Below are 17,541 nucleotides of genomic sequence, written 5' to 3' on the forward strand. Positions count from 1 at the left end.
AAGCCACGTACCGGTGAATTTTAGCTTTGAGACAAGATGACCTGGCTAAATTGGGGCAGGCCAGCAGCCCCTCCACTATGTTTGGTCCCTTTTGATAGAAAGTCTAATTAAAAATCATAAACGTGCTCAACTATTTACTCTACAAGTTCATTCCTCTCTCTACGACTGATAATTCTCCTCACTTGATAGAGGAGGAAAATGGACCCAATGATGAAAAACATTCGGGGCCTCTATATTTCTAATCTTGACAGTTGTTGTCCAAGGATAATTTATGGTTTCCAACTAGAACATCTCTTAAGCTGAATATTTAATGAATTTGTTCATCCAGTGTTACGATTTTCTGACTTCCTCTGAGATTGTAGAATCTCTAGGTTTGAAAAGGTCTTGAAGGCCATATATTGCATTTCAGTTTTGATGAGATAACCACCATCCAAGCAGCTGTTCTGGTTCAGCTTGAAAAGCTTGAAGGCAAAGAGTCTTTCCTCTCTCTGCTGACTGACATTTAGATATAGACAGCAGAGACTCTGTTCTGCCACCTGACTGGATTTCTTGGTTAAAGATAAAACAAATGTGTCTCCTCTTTTCTTAGAGGACTCAAGGGAAGGCTAGTCAGCCACTAATGTCTAAAAAGCAGTGGTGTGACAGTTCATTTCTTGGACATCGTGAATGACTCCAAGTTCTGATATACTCAGACACAACTTCTGGAATTATCATTCATTGGGTAATCTTCCCATCTAACAGAAATAAGTAAGTAATTACATAGATCAGACTGAGGATTGATTTTAAAGTACCAAGTCTCATCCCATAGCATGCATGCATAGTCCACATGGTGAAAAGAAAGAGCATGGAGTCAGGAGTAAGGCATCCTGGGTTCTAGTCCTATGCTGGGATGGGTGTGGGGGGGGGGTCCTGTTTGACGTCATCCTCTGTCTCATTTTTCCATTGGAGATTACATTTCCAAGATTCCATTCTGAGCTCTCATCTGCAGACAGCATGCCTCTAGGCTTTGTCATATCATTAATCATCAAGATAAAGTGGGTGATGCTTACTGGACTTTACTTACTAAGGAAGAATGTAGGAGTCGGTCATTTTAATGACTCATAGCCTTATAGAGCTCTTGGAGAGTGTCTGTTTTCATTGCCCATTTTATAGATGAGAGAGGTGAGATACAGAGAGTTTAAGTGAATGTCCCAAGATCATACTGTGAATTAATAGGGCTAGGACTAAACCCGGAAACTCCAAATAGGCTTTACACACTGCACACTGGTGTCAGAGAGGAGCTGCCTTTCAAATGCCAGGTAACTAGAAAATGAAGATGCTTTCCCCCACCAAATTACCCCAATTTTCCAGTAATTAATGAAGTGCTCTAGACCTCTGTTGTCACATGAATGGTCCACAGAGAACAAGGCTCCTATTAGGAGGGGCTGTGTGCCCAGCACTCTGCAAACGACTATAATATCAGCAAATGTACCTACAATTTCAAAGCCAGAGCTCCATTCCCTGTACCTGTGGATGGAGGGGGTGAAGCAAACAGATAGCTGTCCTGTTGCCTGGGTGCCCTTCTTCTCAACATGTCCCCCACTTCCAAGACAACTATCTTCATTAGCCCACCTGTGACAGCACACCTACCTATCCTTCCCTCCTACTAACTGGTTCAACACAGGTGGTTTTTCTCTTGAAAATCTGAAAAGAAACTTTTGAGGGCTATATATCCAAAAAAAGAGAGAAAATGCTGATGAATAAGATAGGTGCCAACAGAAAGACTGCACGTTTTTGCAGTCTGAGGAAAGAGAGGGGGCGTGCTGAATTCAAAATACTTGGATTGGAGTCTCCACATGCATCTTTCTTTCCTTGGATTCCTCTCTCCCTCTGTCAGAATAACAGTTATGTTTCTTGTGGCTGAGCCGACACAGCAAATCAAACAGTTTGTGTTTCTATAATCATACTTCCCAGAGAGATTACACACCTAGAAGTGAAACATGACCACAAACTTAGCATCTTCTGATTGTTACAGGTGTAGTTAAAGGACTCCAGTAGCAAAGTTCGGTCTCAAGATTTTGCATTTGGAGAAGGGGATTTTGTTTTAGACATCGAAGGTAAGGCTCTCAAGTCAATTGATGCTCTGCTGGGTTGAGTCAGTCAAGATATAAAGTAAGGTCCATATATTTCAGTGACAAGAAGGAAACGGTTATGTAAATACACAAGTATTAACATCAATCTGTATTAAATTATGTAAACATATACATCTTCTGAGGTCAGTACATAGATCCTCTTCTTTGAGCAGAGTTTTACTGAAGCATTGCTCGAATCTGTTTGGAAGTCGATTCATCATTCAAGTGCTTTGTAGTGAACCTGGAGGGAGAGAAAATGATGGAGTTCAGTGTGTAAATAGTGCTCTGTGAAAGCTTCAACAGCGGTGCATCAGCCTATCTTGGGAAACACAGTAGATATTTATAAATCATACTTAGACTTGGTTCTTCAGACAGTGAGCCACATTTCAATGCTCAGTGCGTTTTCAGGCAGAGTGACTATCTGACACTTCCTTCCAAAGGAATTTTGTATTATAGTTATTAAACAACTGGATCAAATAATCAAACAATTACATAGAGGAAATATAAGCAGTCTCGTTTTCTAGGGTAATAGACGCCATATAATTGAGTGCAGAATCTGGGCCATCTAGGCTACCCTTGCTAAGTTATGAATTTCAAAATATTGGTTTGCATAGCAATGTTATCATTTAAACATTTATGGTTTTCTACTTTCTGGGCAACACTCAGCCTCACTGCCACCACAAGGGGGCACAAGTGCAGGTGAACAAACCAAAGAAAGGGATGCAGTCTGCATCCCCTCATTAACCTGGTGTAGAAATAGTTTATGGAAAGGAAGGAAAGTAGAATTAACGTGCAGCACAACGTTGACCGTGTCCTAGGCTCTTTATGTAAGTGTCATTTCATTCACGCTAACTCTTTAGAGAAGAGGTTATTTGCTTCCATTTTACAGATGACAAAACTGAGATTCAGAGAAGTTAAATGACTCATTCCAGATCATAAGATGGCAATGCACGATTTGTGAGAAATTTGCAATTTCTGACTTGGACACAGGTCTGGCTATTTCGAAAGCCTGTGTGCTCTCACTTTCTCACAGTGCCCACAGGAGATACAAATGTCAGCACTCAGAGGGGCCCCGCAGAGCACCTCAGTGCCCTGTTCTCAATGTCTTGCTTCATTGAATGAAGCTGGAGAGTTAAAAAAACTTCAGTAGCCAGTCTTCTTGCTGAGTACGAAAAACCAGACTTCTGTGACATGGGCACCATTGGAGAAAACCTTGGTCGACTCACGGAATCTGGACGGCTCTTATATTAATGCTACATCTATCCTGACGAAGGATGACCTGGGCGTGCTACAAAACAGGATCAATCTCAGCGTCCAGCTTATTCATTTCATGTGCACCTCGGTTTTTTCATTTATTAAATGGGGACCGTAGATCAGCCTTATATCTCTGAGTTGTGATGATTAGATGAGAATGTGGCTGAGAGTAGAGTATAAGACGTAAGTGTTGCACCTAGGCAGAAGGTAATTGATCCATTCCACTATACTTATTGAACACTTACTGCACGTACGACGTTGAGTGGAACGGATGGAAATCAAAGATGAATAAGACGTCAGAGACCATAAACCTTTCAGATCACGATCCAGTATTAGAATGTAGGATTTGACAAATTCCTATAGATGGTGTCACAGGTAAAAAATGGGAATCCCTTCCCAGGACTGCAGTAAACACATGTATTCTTGGGAAGAGAGACATTCTTGAGAATCTAGACAGTGTGAAGCAGAGTTCTCAGCATTGGCGGCTGCATATGTGAAGACCCAGGAGCCTCAGGAAAACACACAAACAGAAAATGGATGCCTGAACCCCCAACCTAGAGAGTCTAATTCATTTGGTCTGGGTTGGACCCTGAACGTCCGTTTTTCAAAAACTACTGACATAATTCTCAAGGGCAGCCAGGTTTGGGAGCCAATGCTGAAGGGAGAACTGAGACCTGGGAAGCTGCTTTGACTGGCGAGTCCAACCACGACCGCTAAGCTGTGTAGCTGGAAGTTACAAGGTCTTTGACATCTCTAAATCTCAGTTTCTTCCATCTATAAAAAGCAGCTGATAAAAATGGGGCTGACTGCCAAGGGTTGAGACTGGTGCTCCAGCCCTCAATCCCTGTTAACACAACATCTATATCTACAAGGAATCTAAAGGATTGGCTGCCTCCAGGGCTGAGGCTTACCTGAGGGCATTCAGCAGCCCCTCCACACTGTCGGGGGCCTGTTCCTTCAAAACCTTTATGCAGCCTTTCATCTAGGAGGAGAGAGCACAACATTTTGTTAATATCCTAGTAATTCTGTCTAAAATAATATCTGTCCATTATAACACCTGCCCATAAAATATCACATTATTTCTGCCTATAGAAATCAAGCACAGAAATGACCAATAGACCTTCCTAACCCCCCAGGCCAGTGAGTTGCTCCTCTGGGCTTCTAGAAGGTTCTGTGTCAGTTTTCGTATTATATAGTAATAAAACGTTTTCCATATCTGGCACTTAGGGACAAAAACTTGAGCCTTTGATTTTCTCGTCTTATACTCCAGAGCCAAGTACAGGTCTTTTTCTCCAGTCGGGGCTCAGTGGAGATTGACTGAATAAATTACAAAACTAATCATTTTATGCCCTCCATCTGCCCAGGATGTCTTTCCTCCTTTAGCTGTTTGATTGGCAAACTCAAAATAAGCTTTTCAGGACCCAGCTGAAGATCACAAATACCAGGAAGCCTCTTCTGACTGAACTGTCTTCACCAGGTAGAAATAATCACCACTTCTTTGTATTCCCAATAGTATGCTGGCATTTATGAGAGAACTTTAGAGATTTTAGTGCTCAAATTAATTTGCCTTCCTCACTAGACTAGGAGAGAATGGGTACAGGACAGTGGTTAGGAATGTGAACCAAGTGGAGGCAGAAGGTTGAGTTTCATAAATGCTTGCTTGTTTAATGTCTGCATGAACATCGGCAAGTTTCTTAGCTTTTTGTGCCCTTGGATTATAATTTATCCATAATTTGGAAAGGTCATAAAAATAAATTTATATTGATCTTAATATATTATGCACATCCTCGATGATGATGATGACGATGATGATGATGATGATGATGATTTGGTAAAGGAAGACTCTGCAAAAAATACAGTCATTCATTTTAAACTCAGATGCTCATGCACTATATTAGATCTGGGTATACTAACGGGCCTCTTTTATAATGGTCACTTATACATATTTCCTGTGGGTATACTTATGGTATATTGAAAGTTTTTCTTAAAAGCCTGATAAATTCTGATAGATTGATGGAGGCAGCCAAAGCACAGGGTTGAGAATCATTTGGGGGTCATGTACAGGCTCATCATGAAAGAATGTCATGGTCAATCAGAGATGTCTGTCATGAGTGCAGGAAGAGATCAAGCTCAGAAATTTGGTTCCTCTCCCAATGGAGCTCATAGTCTAATGGGAGAATAGAGACAAATAGCTCATTATCATAGCGTGATATTTGTTCTTGTAAAAAATGTCAAAGGAGCAATGGGAACATAGATTTGAAAAGGGGTGGGATTGCCGTGGGTACCCTTTGGGAATTTCTAGTTCTATTTTGGGCTGATTAAAATCTTAGATGTGAATAAGATGCAGTCAGGGATGGAGTGAGGGCCAGATTCAATGTGGGTTTGATTGCATGTTAGGGAGTTGGGGGCCTTTACCTGTAGAAAACACCCTTAACAGGTGTTAAATAATCTAGCAATGTGACTAATTTAGAAATGGATCAGAGGAAGCAAGAATAGAGATAGGAGGACCAGTGAGAGCCCCCAAGGGTGTGGAGTGTGAGAGCAGCAGTGATCATGCAGAATCAGGAAGATATGGAGGATTAATCTGAGGTCCAGTCCATAGGACGTGGTGACTTGATAAGATATGAGAGTGAAGAAGAAGGAATAAGACAATTCCTAGGTTCTGAGGGGCAATTCCAGGTTTCTGGCTTTAAGACTGTGTTGGAGGAAGGTGAAATTCCTGAGACTAGAACTCAGGAGGAGGAATAGCCCTGTGGGCAAAGGATTTGAGAACCCTTGATTTGAAAATGGCTATGTTTCAAGCATCCGAAAGAGGTGAGGTCTGGAATTCTGGATGTAGTTTAGGCTAGGGGCCAGGGCTATGGAGTGATTCCTTATTAGATCAATCCATATGATTCTAAGGAAATAAGTTGAAAATGCCATCTCACTCCAGACTGTCTTTCCTGGCACCCCAAAATAGCATCTATTCTCCAAATGACACATACTCCCCTGGGCCTTGGTGACTTTGCTCCTTCTGCCTGGAAATTTTCCTTCTCTCTGTTCATTTGGTAAAAATCCTATCCCTTCTTCAAGGTCTACCTCAAATGGTGATACCCACCATCATTCTCTGTCTCCGCCATGAAGCAGAATGAGTGTCTCTCTCACCTTTTAGAGCTTACTGCCCATCTGCTTTGCACTCCAGTGCCTGTCCTTTGTAAGTGCATACAATAGTGCCTATTTCAGGGTCTCATAGATAAATATTTGTTTTTTTCACAGTTGCTACTGATACCCTAAGGATTTATAAACTCTAGCTTAGAAGCAGACTGGAAGAAGCTTTATGTCATTAAAGAAAATGACCCATCCAATACATGTTGTGTTTGGTAAATCCAAAACTTTCTTAGAAGTACATGCAAAATTCAGTATGAGTCAACATTTCTTAGTGAGGCCTACATGACCAACGAGAATTCATCAAAATGATGCGAGGTTATTAAATTTAACAAATAATGTTTATGACTGCAACAGAAAAACTCAATAAATGATAAGCAAGGACAAGCTTTTTAAAGGTTACAACTATAAGAAATAATTGTACCTAGTGTATTTTTAATTATTGACTCTGTGACAAGTTAGCAATGGCTATGATAAATGAGAATGTCCTATAAGTACCAGATAATAAACTCAATCCACATTCAAATGATATTCATGGAGTTGTTAAGAGTTATTTATACTCAAGCTATAGTATAAAAATGTTAAAGCCTCATAAAGAACATAGTAAAATTACTTATTGGTATGCAAAATTCCATAATATACTATTATATAAATTAAACATGTTTTTAAAATAGCAATTATAGAAGGGTGATAATTTGTTAAGTATGTGCACACATGTACACAAACATGTATGTAAACAGAAAGAACACATATGCTAACACAGTGACAGTGTGATCTCTCTATGGTGAGGTTACTACAGATAAATTTAATGTTCTGTATTTTGATTTCCTATATTTTCCAAACTTTTTCATACTAAATATTTATTTTATTGGTAAACAGAAATAACTACATCAAAAATAATGAAGACTCCATGAAGAACCATAACTAGCTATGCCAGGAAGCCAGAACCTCAAAATGAGTAATCCAGGTTACGTTTTTTAGTGATAAATTTTCCTACATTCTGCAGACTCATGGCCCCTCTGGGCATGTAGACTTTCTGTCTGCACAAGACTAAATTGTCAAAGATGCTATGCTATTCTGTACAGACGAATGAGCAAAAGAGTATGTTGCCCAAACTTAGCCATGTCAGATAAGTTAGTACAAAAAGGTCCTATTCTATACTCAGAAGACTTTAAATTAATACATGGAATATACTACTAAGCGATGCTGTAGGCAAGTGTTGGGCCAAGAGGAGGCATGCTTTATTAACAGGAAACCACCTGCACAAAAAAATCATTTGCCAATTATACTCATTCATTCAGCAAAAACTCTGTGGAACATCTATTGAGTTCCATGCTCTATGTGCTAAGGTCACTGCTAGGCAGGAAATCAGACATCAGCTGTATAGATAATGGTGTCTTCTCTTCTCAACAAACTCTGATTCTCTGAGGGAGATGGGAAATCCAATATGGCAGGTGTTTTAGGGCCAGAGGAGAAGGAAGGCCCTGATCCATGAAGGGAACAGAATGAAGGAACATTTGAAGAGTGTCTTAAAGAAATCCTCCCATCAGAGAAAAAGAAGAACACTCTGGGCAGGGAAAAGGGCTCATACATGTTCCAACAATAAGAAAAGCCATGGGAATCAGGTGAAGTGGCTAGTAAGGGTGGTCGTAGAGGAAGCGGAAATGTTGTTTGGCATTTGACCATGGTATCTTATAATCCAGTACTTCCTAATGCATTTCGCAATGACTCATATAACATAATAACGATATATTTATATGGCCACCAGGGAAACTGAAGGACCAGTGTGCAGCTAAGTGACCTCTACAGGCTGAGGGAATAGGCGCCTCCAAGTTTCTGCTGTGTTTTTGAGGTTGGATGCTTTACTGTAAGCACATACAAAAGACTGGACTTCTCGCCATAAGGAGGGCTGCCGTGATGGAACTTGCATCTTGGAGAGATCGCTCTCAGTGGGAGATGGACGGCAGAGGGAGAGGGAAGCTACATTCACGAACTCGTACTTGGAAAGCACATTTTATAATGATTCTTACATCGATCTTGGATGTCTTGCAGAAAGCCCCCACGGGGTGGACGTGGTCGTAGAGGATGATGACACCCACCATCACCCTCATGCAGAACAGCAGTGTTTCTTCGCTCGTGAACCTGCTCCTGTACTCCCTGGAAGAGAGCAGAGGGAGCGGGGGTGTTATTTCCTGGCCCGAGCATGGTCATTTCTTTAGACCCCACCAATCCTCTCATGAGAACAATCCCAGACCTGCAACAACCAGGTTAATATGCTCTTACAGAAACCCATGATGATCATTCTCCTCGAATCTATCCAACCAGCAATTCAGTGTGAAAATAAGGTAAATTAGAGGGCAATAAATACTCTTCTCTTCTGCCCTTCAGCAAGCCAGCTCATCATGTACATCACACCTCTACCCATCAATCTTGAATATTTTATAGCAGGTCTCTCTGGCTGTCCAAGATTATGGAGAATAATGGCTTCATTACAGAGAAAAAGCAAGCTCATTTCCACAGAGCAGCTATCAAGTCTCCAGTCAGGGTAACTTCCTTTGTTAAGATACAGGCTGCAGATTAAATTGAATTGGCAAAGATACCTAAAAGAAATGATGTATCATTTATTGGGCTTAGAATACTTGTGAAGTTTGAATTTTGTTCACTTACTTTGATAGGGTTTCTGATGATTCAGATAATTCAGGGCAATACTAGATACTTTCTTAATATCTGTTTCCTTATGAATTGGACTCACAATGAAGACAATTACTGTTTTTGTCATGGAATAAATCTTAACTGGTATTAAGTGAAAAATTAAAATGAATGCCATCTTACACTTGAACAGAACCTATAAGACAGGCATTCTTGATGCCTTTGGGCCTCACGAACACTCTGCAACTTCATGGCATAATGGGAACATCATCATTGAGGAAGCCAAGTCCACTCGCCTATGGGCCCAGAAAGGGCCACAGACATGAGTGGAACTGTGGCTTTTGAATGTGGATTTCTTCATTACCATGCTGCCTCATCCTCATGGCCTCAACCATTTTTTAAATCTAGCAACTAGTTTAAATAAAAAGACAGTGCCAAGAAAGAAAGACAGAGGGAGGGGGAGAGAGAGAGAGAGAGAGAGAGAGAGAGAGAGAGAGAGAAGAGAGAAGAGAGAGAGACAGTTAGTTCATCACCACTCTTGTAAAAGTTTCACCACTTCTACTCTTGGTCCTAAATCTTCTCTCAAATCTTTTCTCCAATACAGTTATAATAATTCCCAATCATTTCGCTTGATCCTCCATTGATTCTTATATAATTTCCATAGCATCTTTCATTTGAGTTTTGGCTCTGCCATCTAACGAGCTATGCAATCTGCAGGAAGCTAGCTCACCAGTTTGGGCCTCAGCTTCTTCAGCTCTAAAATGGGGATAACTATGCCTGTCACTCAGAGTTCTTTATGAAATTAATTCATAGTGTATGTGTTAATGAGCTGACGCAATAGTCAGATGTCATCAACATGATCATATCAACAGGTTCTGCCTAGGTGAATTCTCAACCACAAAGACACCTCTGATGTAACTTACGGCGTTTCCAGCATGACTTTACAAACACTCGTCATCGTACTGAGGCAGTCTGTGGTGTTCTCTATTGGCAGGGTTTTGTTCTAAATGGGAAACACAAATGAATATTAGCCCTGCTGGCGGCTTTTATGCATAATTAAGATAAAAAGCACCTCACTGCTGAACTTCGCTTACTTCGGAGACAAAGTGCATTGTGGCATTGCTAAGGGTTTTCAGCATTGGTGTGGCTTCTGCATAGAAGAGGGACATTCGATTGGCCATCTCGTTATTGACTTCATTCTCAATGTCTAGCTGATGAAAAAAAGAAGAGAAGATGCAAATGATAAACAGATGATCAAAATCCCCAATATCCTCTGGAAACTGAATTACAGACAAGGACTCTCTGTTGCCTCCCTGTGTCTTTGATGCAGAAATCAAAGGATATGGAGCTTGGGTGCATAGTCCCAGAAGACCCAGAGACTCACATGCATGTTGTTGATGCGATTGCGACTTATTGTCCGTCTATAGTAGCTGAAGTCATTCTGAATCGCTGGGTTCCTCATCTGAAATTCAGAAAGGAAGAAAGAAGGTCACCTCTCAGCATGAGATGGGGAACACCCATGAGGAGCCCAAACACTAGATTTTGCAAAGACACCAAGTCTTTTCTTTGTTACACAAGCTGTCAAAGCAATTTCTGGTTAAAAATAAGTACTCAGAGCTTCGTCAGTTAAAAATATGCCCTGTTTTTATCATAGGACTGACTCCAGGGATAGTATATTTGCTCTGAATGAAGAACAGACACTCGAAAAGGTTTCGTCTCATTGCGTTAAGCAGATATTGAACTTCCATGTAAAACCACCATCATAAATCACTTTTCCCACCATGAGTGTAAATTGTCACCACGCTATATGTCCCTCTTGGGAAGAAGCTACATCTCGCTCATCTCTCTATTCCCCAGCCTAAAGTGTTGCAGAGGACCTGTACAAGTAGGGACTCGGTGCAAATTTCTTAACGGTCACAGCATACGTGGCCTAACCTTCAGCTCATCAAATCGAAGAGTAAAATGCAGAATTTCCGCGAACTCCTTCGCCAGGGCTTGCTCCCGCTCCAGGTGTTGGGTGGGCGTGTATGGTGGGGAGGTCAGAGATTCTAATAAACTCTGAAGAGCTTTCTCTGAAAGTCAAAGGGATAAATACATATTTGAGGTGGCCCACAGAGATCCTTCAGAAAGCACAATTTTGCAGCCCTAGTTGACGTCCTCAGAGATAACCTTCTTGGGTCTTTCCACGTCTTTCCCCGTAGCCACGTGAAATGTCATGTGTGTGGATGAGGAAGAGAAGGAGCCTGCATGCTGAGCAGGCCACCCTGGCTGCAGGAGCCCCTATGGCCGCACAGGTTTGTGAATGCCTCTCAAAGCTCAGCTGGCCCCTCACCTGTTTGGTGGTCCCAATTCCTAACGCTGTTAGAAAACCACAAATACGCGTTTCGGGATCATGTGCATGAGATAGCCATTCGTGATCCAGGATGAGGTGAGGTGGCCCTGAGCACATTGGTTAGGTAACCTGCTTTACAAGGAGAGACTTCGGGTCTCAGCTCAGTTCTTCTCTGCATGTACGCTCTAACCTAGTCGGCAGTATTTTTCCAATCAACCCCTGCCTCATCTACCACCATTATTGTCCTTGAAACAGTCTCATTATTCCCAATTGTCTGTTTTTAAATGTGCCTTCCAATTTTTTCTCCAATATATTTCTAACAGCACTAAATCATTTACCCAATCCTATATAGCAGGGTTTGGCAAACTATGACCCACAGGCCAAATTTGGCCCACTCTCAATTTTCGCAAATAAAGTTTTATTAAAACATAGCTACATTCATCCCTTTACATACTTGTTATGGCTACTTTTTGCTACAATGGCTATCTTGAGTAGTTTTAATAAAGACAGGATGGCCCAAAGCTTAAAATATTAACTACCTGACTCTTTATAGAAAAGTTTGCCAGCACCTGGCTCTACAGTCTTTAAATGTCTTTTAAGCATTTTTACAAGGGCTATTCTAACCTTTTCCATGTATGGGAATGACTGTCATCTGGGTTAGGTAGTTCTACCTTGGCCTGCTCTGACAGGTGGATCTCGTTCTTTCTGCTGAGCTGAAATGTAGCTCTGCAGGGTTTCAGCTCATTGGGTCCAGACACAGACTTTGAGGAACACAGAGAAGTCAATCCCTCATCAACCTGAGAGCCTTCAGAAGGTCTCTGTTCCTGAAACACTAGTTTAGTTCATTCGACTCCTCCCTTTGGGTCTTAAGCTTCAGGTTCTCTGAATATCGTGGCTATTCTTCTCCTCAAGTACTTCAATGTCTCTGTTTTCCTCCTAAAATGCAGCATTCATTTATAGTAAAAGCAGAAGAGGACATGACTACTTCCTTCCTTGTTCTAGATGTATGCATTAAGTAATGAAGCCTCTGAGGGCTTTATTGTTGGGGGCAGTGGTTAGGCCACATGAGTGGTCATGTCGTGCCTACTGTCAAGCAGACTTGACTTCACTCCTGCTCCTGCAAAGCCATCCTGTACTTCTTTTTGTTGTTGTTGTTGTTGCTGCTCTAAAGCTAAAGGGCAGAACATTGTGCTTGTTTTCCTTATATTTTACCACATTAACGTTATTGTGTGACTCCAGCTAACGAAGTTCTTCTTGGGTTAGCAGCTGAGCTGTATCTCCCAACTTCTCTATCATCCAGAAACATAGGATAAAATTGTTAAGAGTTGGACTTAGCCAAGACAAGACCAAAGGGACACACATCAGCAGAGACATTCTACCTATGCCTAGCACATCAGGAGACTAGACATAGAGGTGAATTGAAAGACATGAACATGCCAGAAGTTGGTGTCCACAGGCTCCGATAAGACACAGCAGATGAACGCGGGACATTTTCTAAGACTGAGATCTTCCTGCTACTTTTTCAAACACCATAACAGAACTTCATAGGTGCGACAGGACACATACTCACCTAGCCTTATGGAAAACTCATAAAACCTCTTTAGCCTCACTACTAGAGGACACACTGCATTCCAAGCTTTTTCTTGAAGCTGAATGTCGTTGGGATTTTGAATTGCCTATAAAAAAAATCAAATCGCAGAATTGTTTCAAAAGAAGCAGTAAGCTCCACATCAAAATGACTTAAGATTGAGAAAGGATTTTGGTTTTAAAAAGTAAAATTTCTAATGTACTTTGCCAATGTGAACTTTTAAAATCGACACCGGTTCATCAGTCTGTTCTCCAAGATGCTCAATCAGAACGGAGATTTTAACACTTACATATAACATAAATGACTCTATAATTAAATCCCGTGCCAACCTGCTTGTCTCTCTTATCCTTAATGCAAAAAAAATACACATCTAATTGGAAGCAATTCAACCCTCCTCCATCACCACTTATTGTTCTAAAGTGGTGCTATTGCTCATTATGAAGTGCAGATTCTGTAGATATTTTTCTTTCTCTATAATATGTATTACATTCCTGCCTGTCTGTGATGTTACCTAAATTAATGGTGACCCCTTAAGTAGAAAAACCACCTTTTAACAGGGTGTTACTTTTCATAGAAATGCTGTTTTGTCTGGGTTTCAGCAGCTTGAGAATTATGATGTTAGTGGTATTTTGTTTTTTCTCCAGAAAGATGATGGCAGTGGCAGTAAGGAGTGTGTGCGTGTGTATATGTGTTTGTGTGTATGGATGGATATCACCACAAAACTAATTATTTTAAATAAAAATGTGCAGTTTCTCGCTTTTAAGGCATTATGAAGTCTCAAAAGCCAAACTGACGACTTCCTTTTTTGTTTTGGCTGTTGTTTTGTTTTTCATGTATTTATTTATTTTTTCAATCACATGAGTCAGTTCAAAATGGCAGATCTGCAAGCTACTTAAAGTGAGATAGTTTATGACTGCGGTTTGTGATGCTGGCGGAATCCGTCGAAATGATCACAAGATGTTGGGAAGTTCATGTAAACCCAGACTTCATGACTCATATTTCGACTGCTGTTCATAAACGTTATATGTATAATTCCCTCAAACGAAGGAATAGACTGACAAATACTTGTTTAAATATGAGTCCTGTAATATCACATGCATGTCTAGGGAGAGGATGCTAATATTTTGCGTGGTCCACAGCACTGTGTGCTCAGATTAATGCGCTAGAATAAAAGGGGCCATTCATACACTTCTATAAGGGCACATGACTGCTTGTTCTCCCTCCTACACTGGGAAATACTAGTTCTGTAATTTAATCTCGCAGTTTGTGCGTGCGTGCGTGTGTGTGTGTGTGTGTGTGTGTGTGTGTGTATGCCTGTGTGTGAGTTTCCCGTCTCCTGCACGGGTGCCGTCAGCTCAGCATAGTCATTGGCATACGTCTCGGATCTCCGGGCCCGCGCCCTTGTAAGCCTGCAGGTCGGCGAGGATGCTCTCAGAATCCTGGAGGACGGCACTGATCTGGTTCCATATTTCCCTCTCTCCTTCTGTGGGCTGGGCATCTGAGCAGAAGGGGAAACAAAAGGCACAGAGAGGTTGTGTTGACAAACAGCTGAGGAGAAGGATCGGCGTTCAGCCCGCTTGCTAGACAATCCTGTTTTATTCCCGCAGGTTTGGTATTTACTCTTTAACATGATAAGCTGCTGGGAAAGGAAAACTGATACAATTTCTGCCCATTACTCAGTTCAAAACAGTCGTTAATCTTTCTGCACACATTAAACCAAGCATGTTGAAATCATTGTAGGCACTCCTCTACTTATTTGTGTAGAATATACTTTTTGCATAACTACTAATGTGCCAGGTGGGATGCTGGGTGATCAAAGATACGAACATTGTCTTTTTGAGTCCACTTTTAATAGAAGAAGCTATTGAATATTTTCTGTTAGGACTGAAAATCTGTGAGTCTGAGTATAGATGAAAAAACCATCTTCCTTGTATGTTTCCATATAAAAAATAAGCTTAAAAGATTAAATAATTATCCTTTAGAGCCATGACAGAGATATATCTTTCCAGAACACAGTGCAATGTAGAAAACACTGAGATTTCTCATTGAACGTGAACTCAAGAAATGCAGAGGATTTGTTATAAAGACACCTGTACTATCGGTCTTTGGTGTTGACTGTGAATGTCTCCCACAAAAACAGGTGACATATTTAAGCTTGCATAAATTAAAATATATATTCTGACAGTCACAGAAGCATCCCCTTAGCTCCTCAGTGAATTTCCACTTGATTACATTTTTGTAACCAATTTATGTTCTTTTTCTCAAGAATACTTCATGGGGTCTGGAAGGTAGAAGTCGAGCATGGTAAATATTGGGTCTTATTTATCTCACAATACCTATAATACCTGATTTGTCTGAGTTAGTAAGAACATTCATCTCCATCTAAAACAAAGGCAATGTAAAATGAGGAAAAGGGATAGACACATCCCCTAAAATTCCATTTTCAAAAATCCAAGTCTCAAGGCACTAAATGCTCTCCGTGGACCTCACCAGCGACAGGGCAGAATAGAGTAATACTGGTCTAACACTCCCCAGCTCACATTTCAGTTCTGAGTAACCTTGCTGGGAGCAGTGTTACTCTGGGGATATAAAGGCAGAATTCATACGATAAGTGATATCTAAGTGAGGCACTGAGCAAGCTGACTGGGCCTTTGGAAGGCTGAGCATCGGAGTACCCCGACTGGAAGGCTGGATGTGGCTGCTCTTGCATCTGTAATCATCTGCGGGCACCACACTGATCCAAGGCCAGACCTTTGAAAAGTGATGCCCATGGGGATTTTTAGACCATTTTACTTACCAGGTCCTTCTTAGATCTAAGAATTGGTAACATCATTTGGGGAAGGAAGGGTGTGTTCTCTTTAGAAAGACAAGAACAAACAATATAGATCCTGTAGATTACCCATAAATTTTGCAAATCGTAGCTCTAGGAATGAAATAAATTTCAACTAGGGAATGAGGAGGAACTAAAATAAATACACACCAGGGGTAAAAGAAGAGAATAATGAGTGTGGGCTGGGAGGAGTGGAATCTACGTAATGTAAGGGATGGTACTCGAGTTGGGCAGATGGAAGGTGAAGGGAACGCATCCATGAGGAACATGAGAAAGGCTCGGCAGCTGTTGAAAGCAAGGCTGGGCCTGGAGGAGGGAGACTTGCCCGGTCAGAGCACAGCATCCAGTCTGGGGAACAGAGGGGAAAAGAAACGCATCGCTCTGTTATCTTTCGTGACCTTCCACGGTCTCCCATGTACACTTGGTAAGTGTTCTCAGGTACAATATTATTCACAATATTAACCACTTTATATTTTATCTTTTCCTGCTCTTCCAAACTTTTCTCAAAGAGATATGGGTGTCTTCAAAAGAAACCTAAAAATCCACAAGTTAGGAAGCCCGAAACTGAAATTTCAGTGGAATAAAATTTCTGAGTAATGCTGGCAATTTTCAAATAAAACGTCAGGGAAGAGAACATATGACCAAAAATGCAAAGCAAAGATCCCAGAAAACAAACAAAAACCAAACGCCCATTAACTCAAATCCTTTCCCCTTTTTGATGGATACATTGAAAAATCACAAGTTAAACAAAGACAATTTTCCTAAAGAGATATATATTTGAAAAGCAGAAAAAAAAAAGTAGAGTCTGTAACCAAGATTCTGTGGGGCAAGTCTGTTTGTTTGAATATAATTATAAAGTAATGTGTAAAAGAAGAAGTCACTTAGAGGCCAGAAAAGGAAGCCTTCTAATCTCAGCTGTCACATGGCTCCGTCTCAGCAAGTCACCACTTGATAAGTTTTAAACAAAACAGAATTAAAGCTGGAAGAAGAGTGTGCTGGAAAAACAAAACCCCAAATTCCATCCTTTTGATGATTACTTAAACACAAAAGGAGAAAGATTTCAAAGTCGACTTTTTAAAAATAGAGATCTTTTTTTTTTTTTCTAGTACTTCAAAAAATACGACAGTTTCCGATAGAGCTGCCTACACATGGTACTGGCTACAGATAAGTGAGCTTCTCGCTCCATCCCAGGTAAAGTGACACTTTCTGATACAGATCAACATTGACATTTATGAGACCACAAAGAGTTGGACGAGGAACATGAGGAATGTCCCTTTCTCCCACAGGCGGCAGAGTTGGGGGTGGTGAATACCTTCCAACATACAGCGACTCTCCTGGAGGCTGGCATGACCTGTGAAACAGGACCCTCAGTGCCCAGCCTCGCTCCCTGGGAAAATGTTTCTTTTGGCATACGCCCTAGTGTCCTATTTGAAATGTTTCTCGTGTGGCCCTGTTTAGCAGGGCTGAGGTGGGAGAAATCCAATCCGTCATTTCTTCTTTCATCACGGCTTAGAAATGAGCTGGCTCGTTTTCTTCCACAATTTGTTAGTCTTAGTACATGCTCTATTTTTTCCCTCCTTCCCCTGTCGTGGAGCTGAAGTCACCTCTTCTTCTAGCTGATAATTGGGCTCTT

General features: G+C 41.1%; 1 protein-coding gene across 1 annotated transcript in view; it reads right to left on the bottom strand.

The window, feature by feature from the left end:
• Positions 1 to 285: 285 nt before the first annotated feature.
• The window catches only part of CYRIA (CYFIP related Rac1 interactor A), a 51,847-nt gene continuing 34,591 nt past the window's right edge, over positions 286 to 17,541 (bottom strand). The window contains exons 3-11 of the mRNA XM_016146022.2: positions 14,455 to 14,576; positions 13,061 to 13,166; positions 11,094 to 11,230; positions 10,543 to 10,620; positions 10,253 to 10,369; positions 10,082 to 10,161; positions 8,540 to 8,666; positions 4,277 to 4,347; positions 286 to 2,352 (exon numbers count right to left, since the gene is read on the bottom strand). Of these exons, the coding sequence (XP_016001508.1) occupies positions 2,289 to 2,352; positions 4,277 to 4,347; positions 8,540 to 8,666; positions 10,082 to 10,161; positions 10,253 to 10,369; positions 10,543 to 10,620; positions 11,094 to 11,230; positions 13,061 to 13,166; positions 14,455 to 14,576 (902 nt within the window). The 3' untranslated portion in view covers positions 286 to 2,288. The remainder of the gene's footprint in view (positions 2,353 to 4,276; positions 4,348 to 8,539; positions 8,667 to 10,081; positions 10,162 to 10,252; positions 10,370 to 10,542; positions 10,621 to 11,093; positions 11,231 to 13,060; positions 13,167 to 14,454; positions 14,577 to 17,541) is intronic.

This window comes from Rousettus aegyptiacus, unplaced genomic scaffold (genome assembly GCF_014176215.1).
Source record: "Rousettus aegyptiacus isolate mRouAeg1 unplaced genomic scaffold, mRouAeg1.p scaffold_m13_p_7, whole genome shotgun sequence".
Classification (NCBI taxonomy): Eukaryota; Metazoa; Chordata; class Mammalia; order Chiroptera; family Pteropodidae; genus Rousettus; species Rousettus aegyptiacus.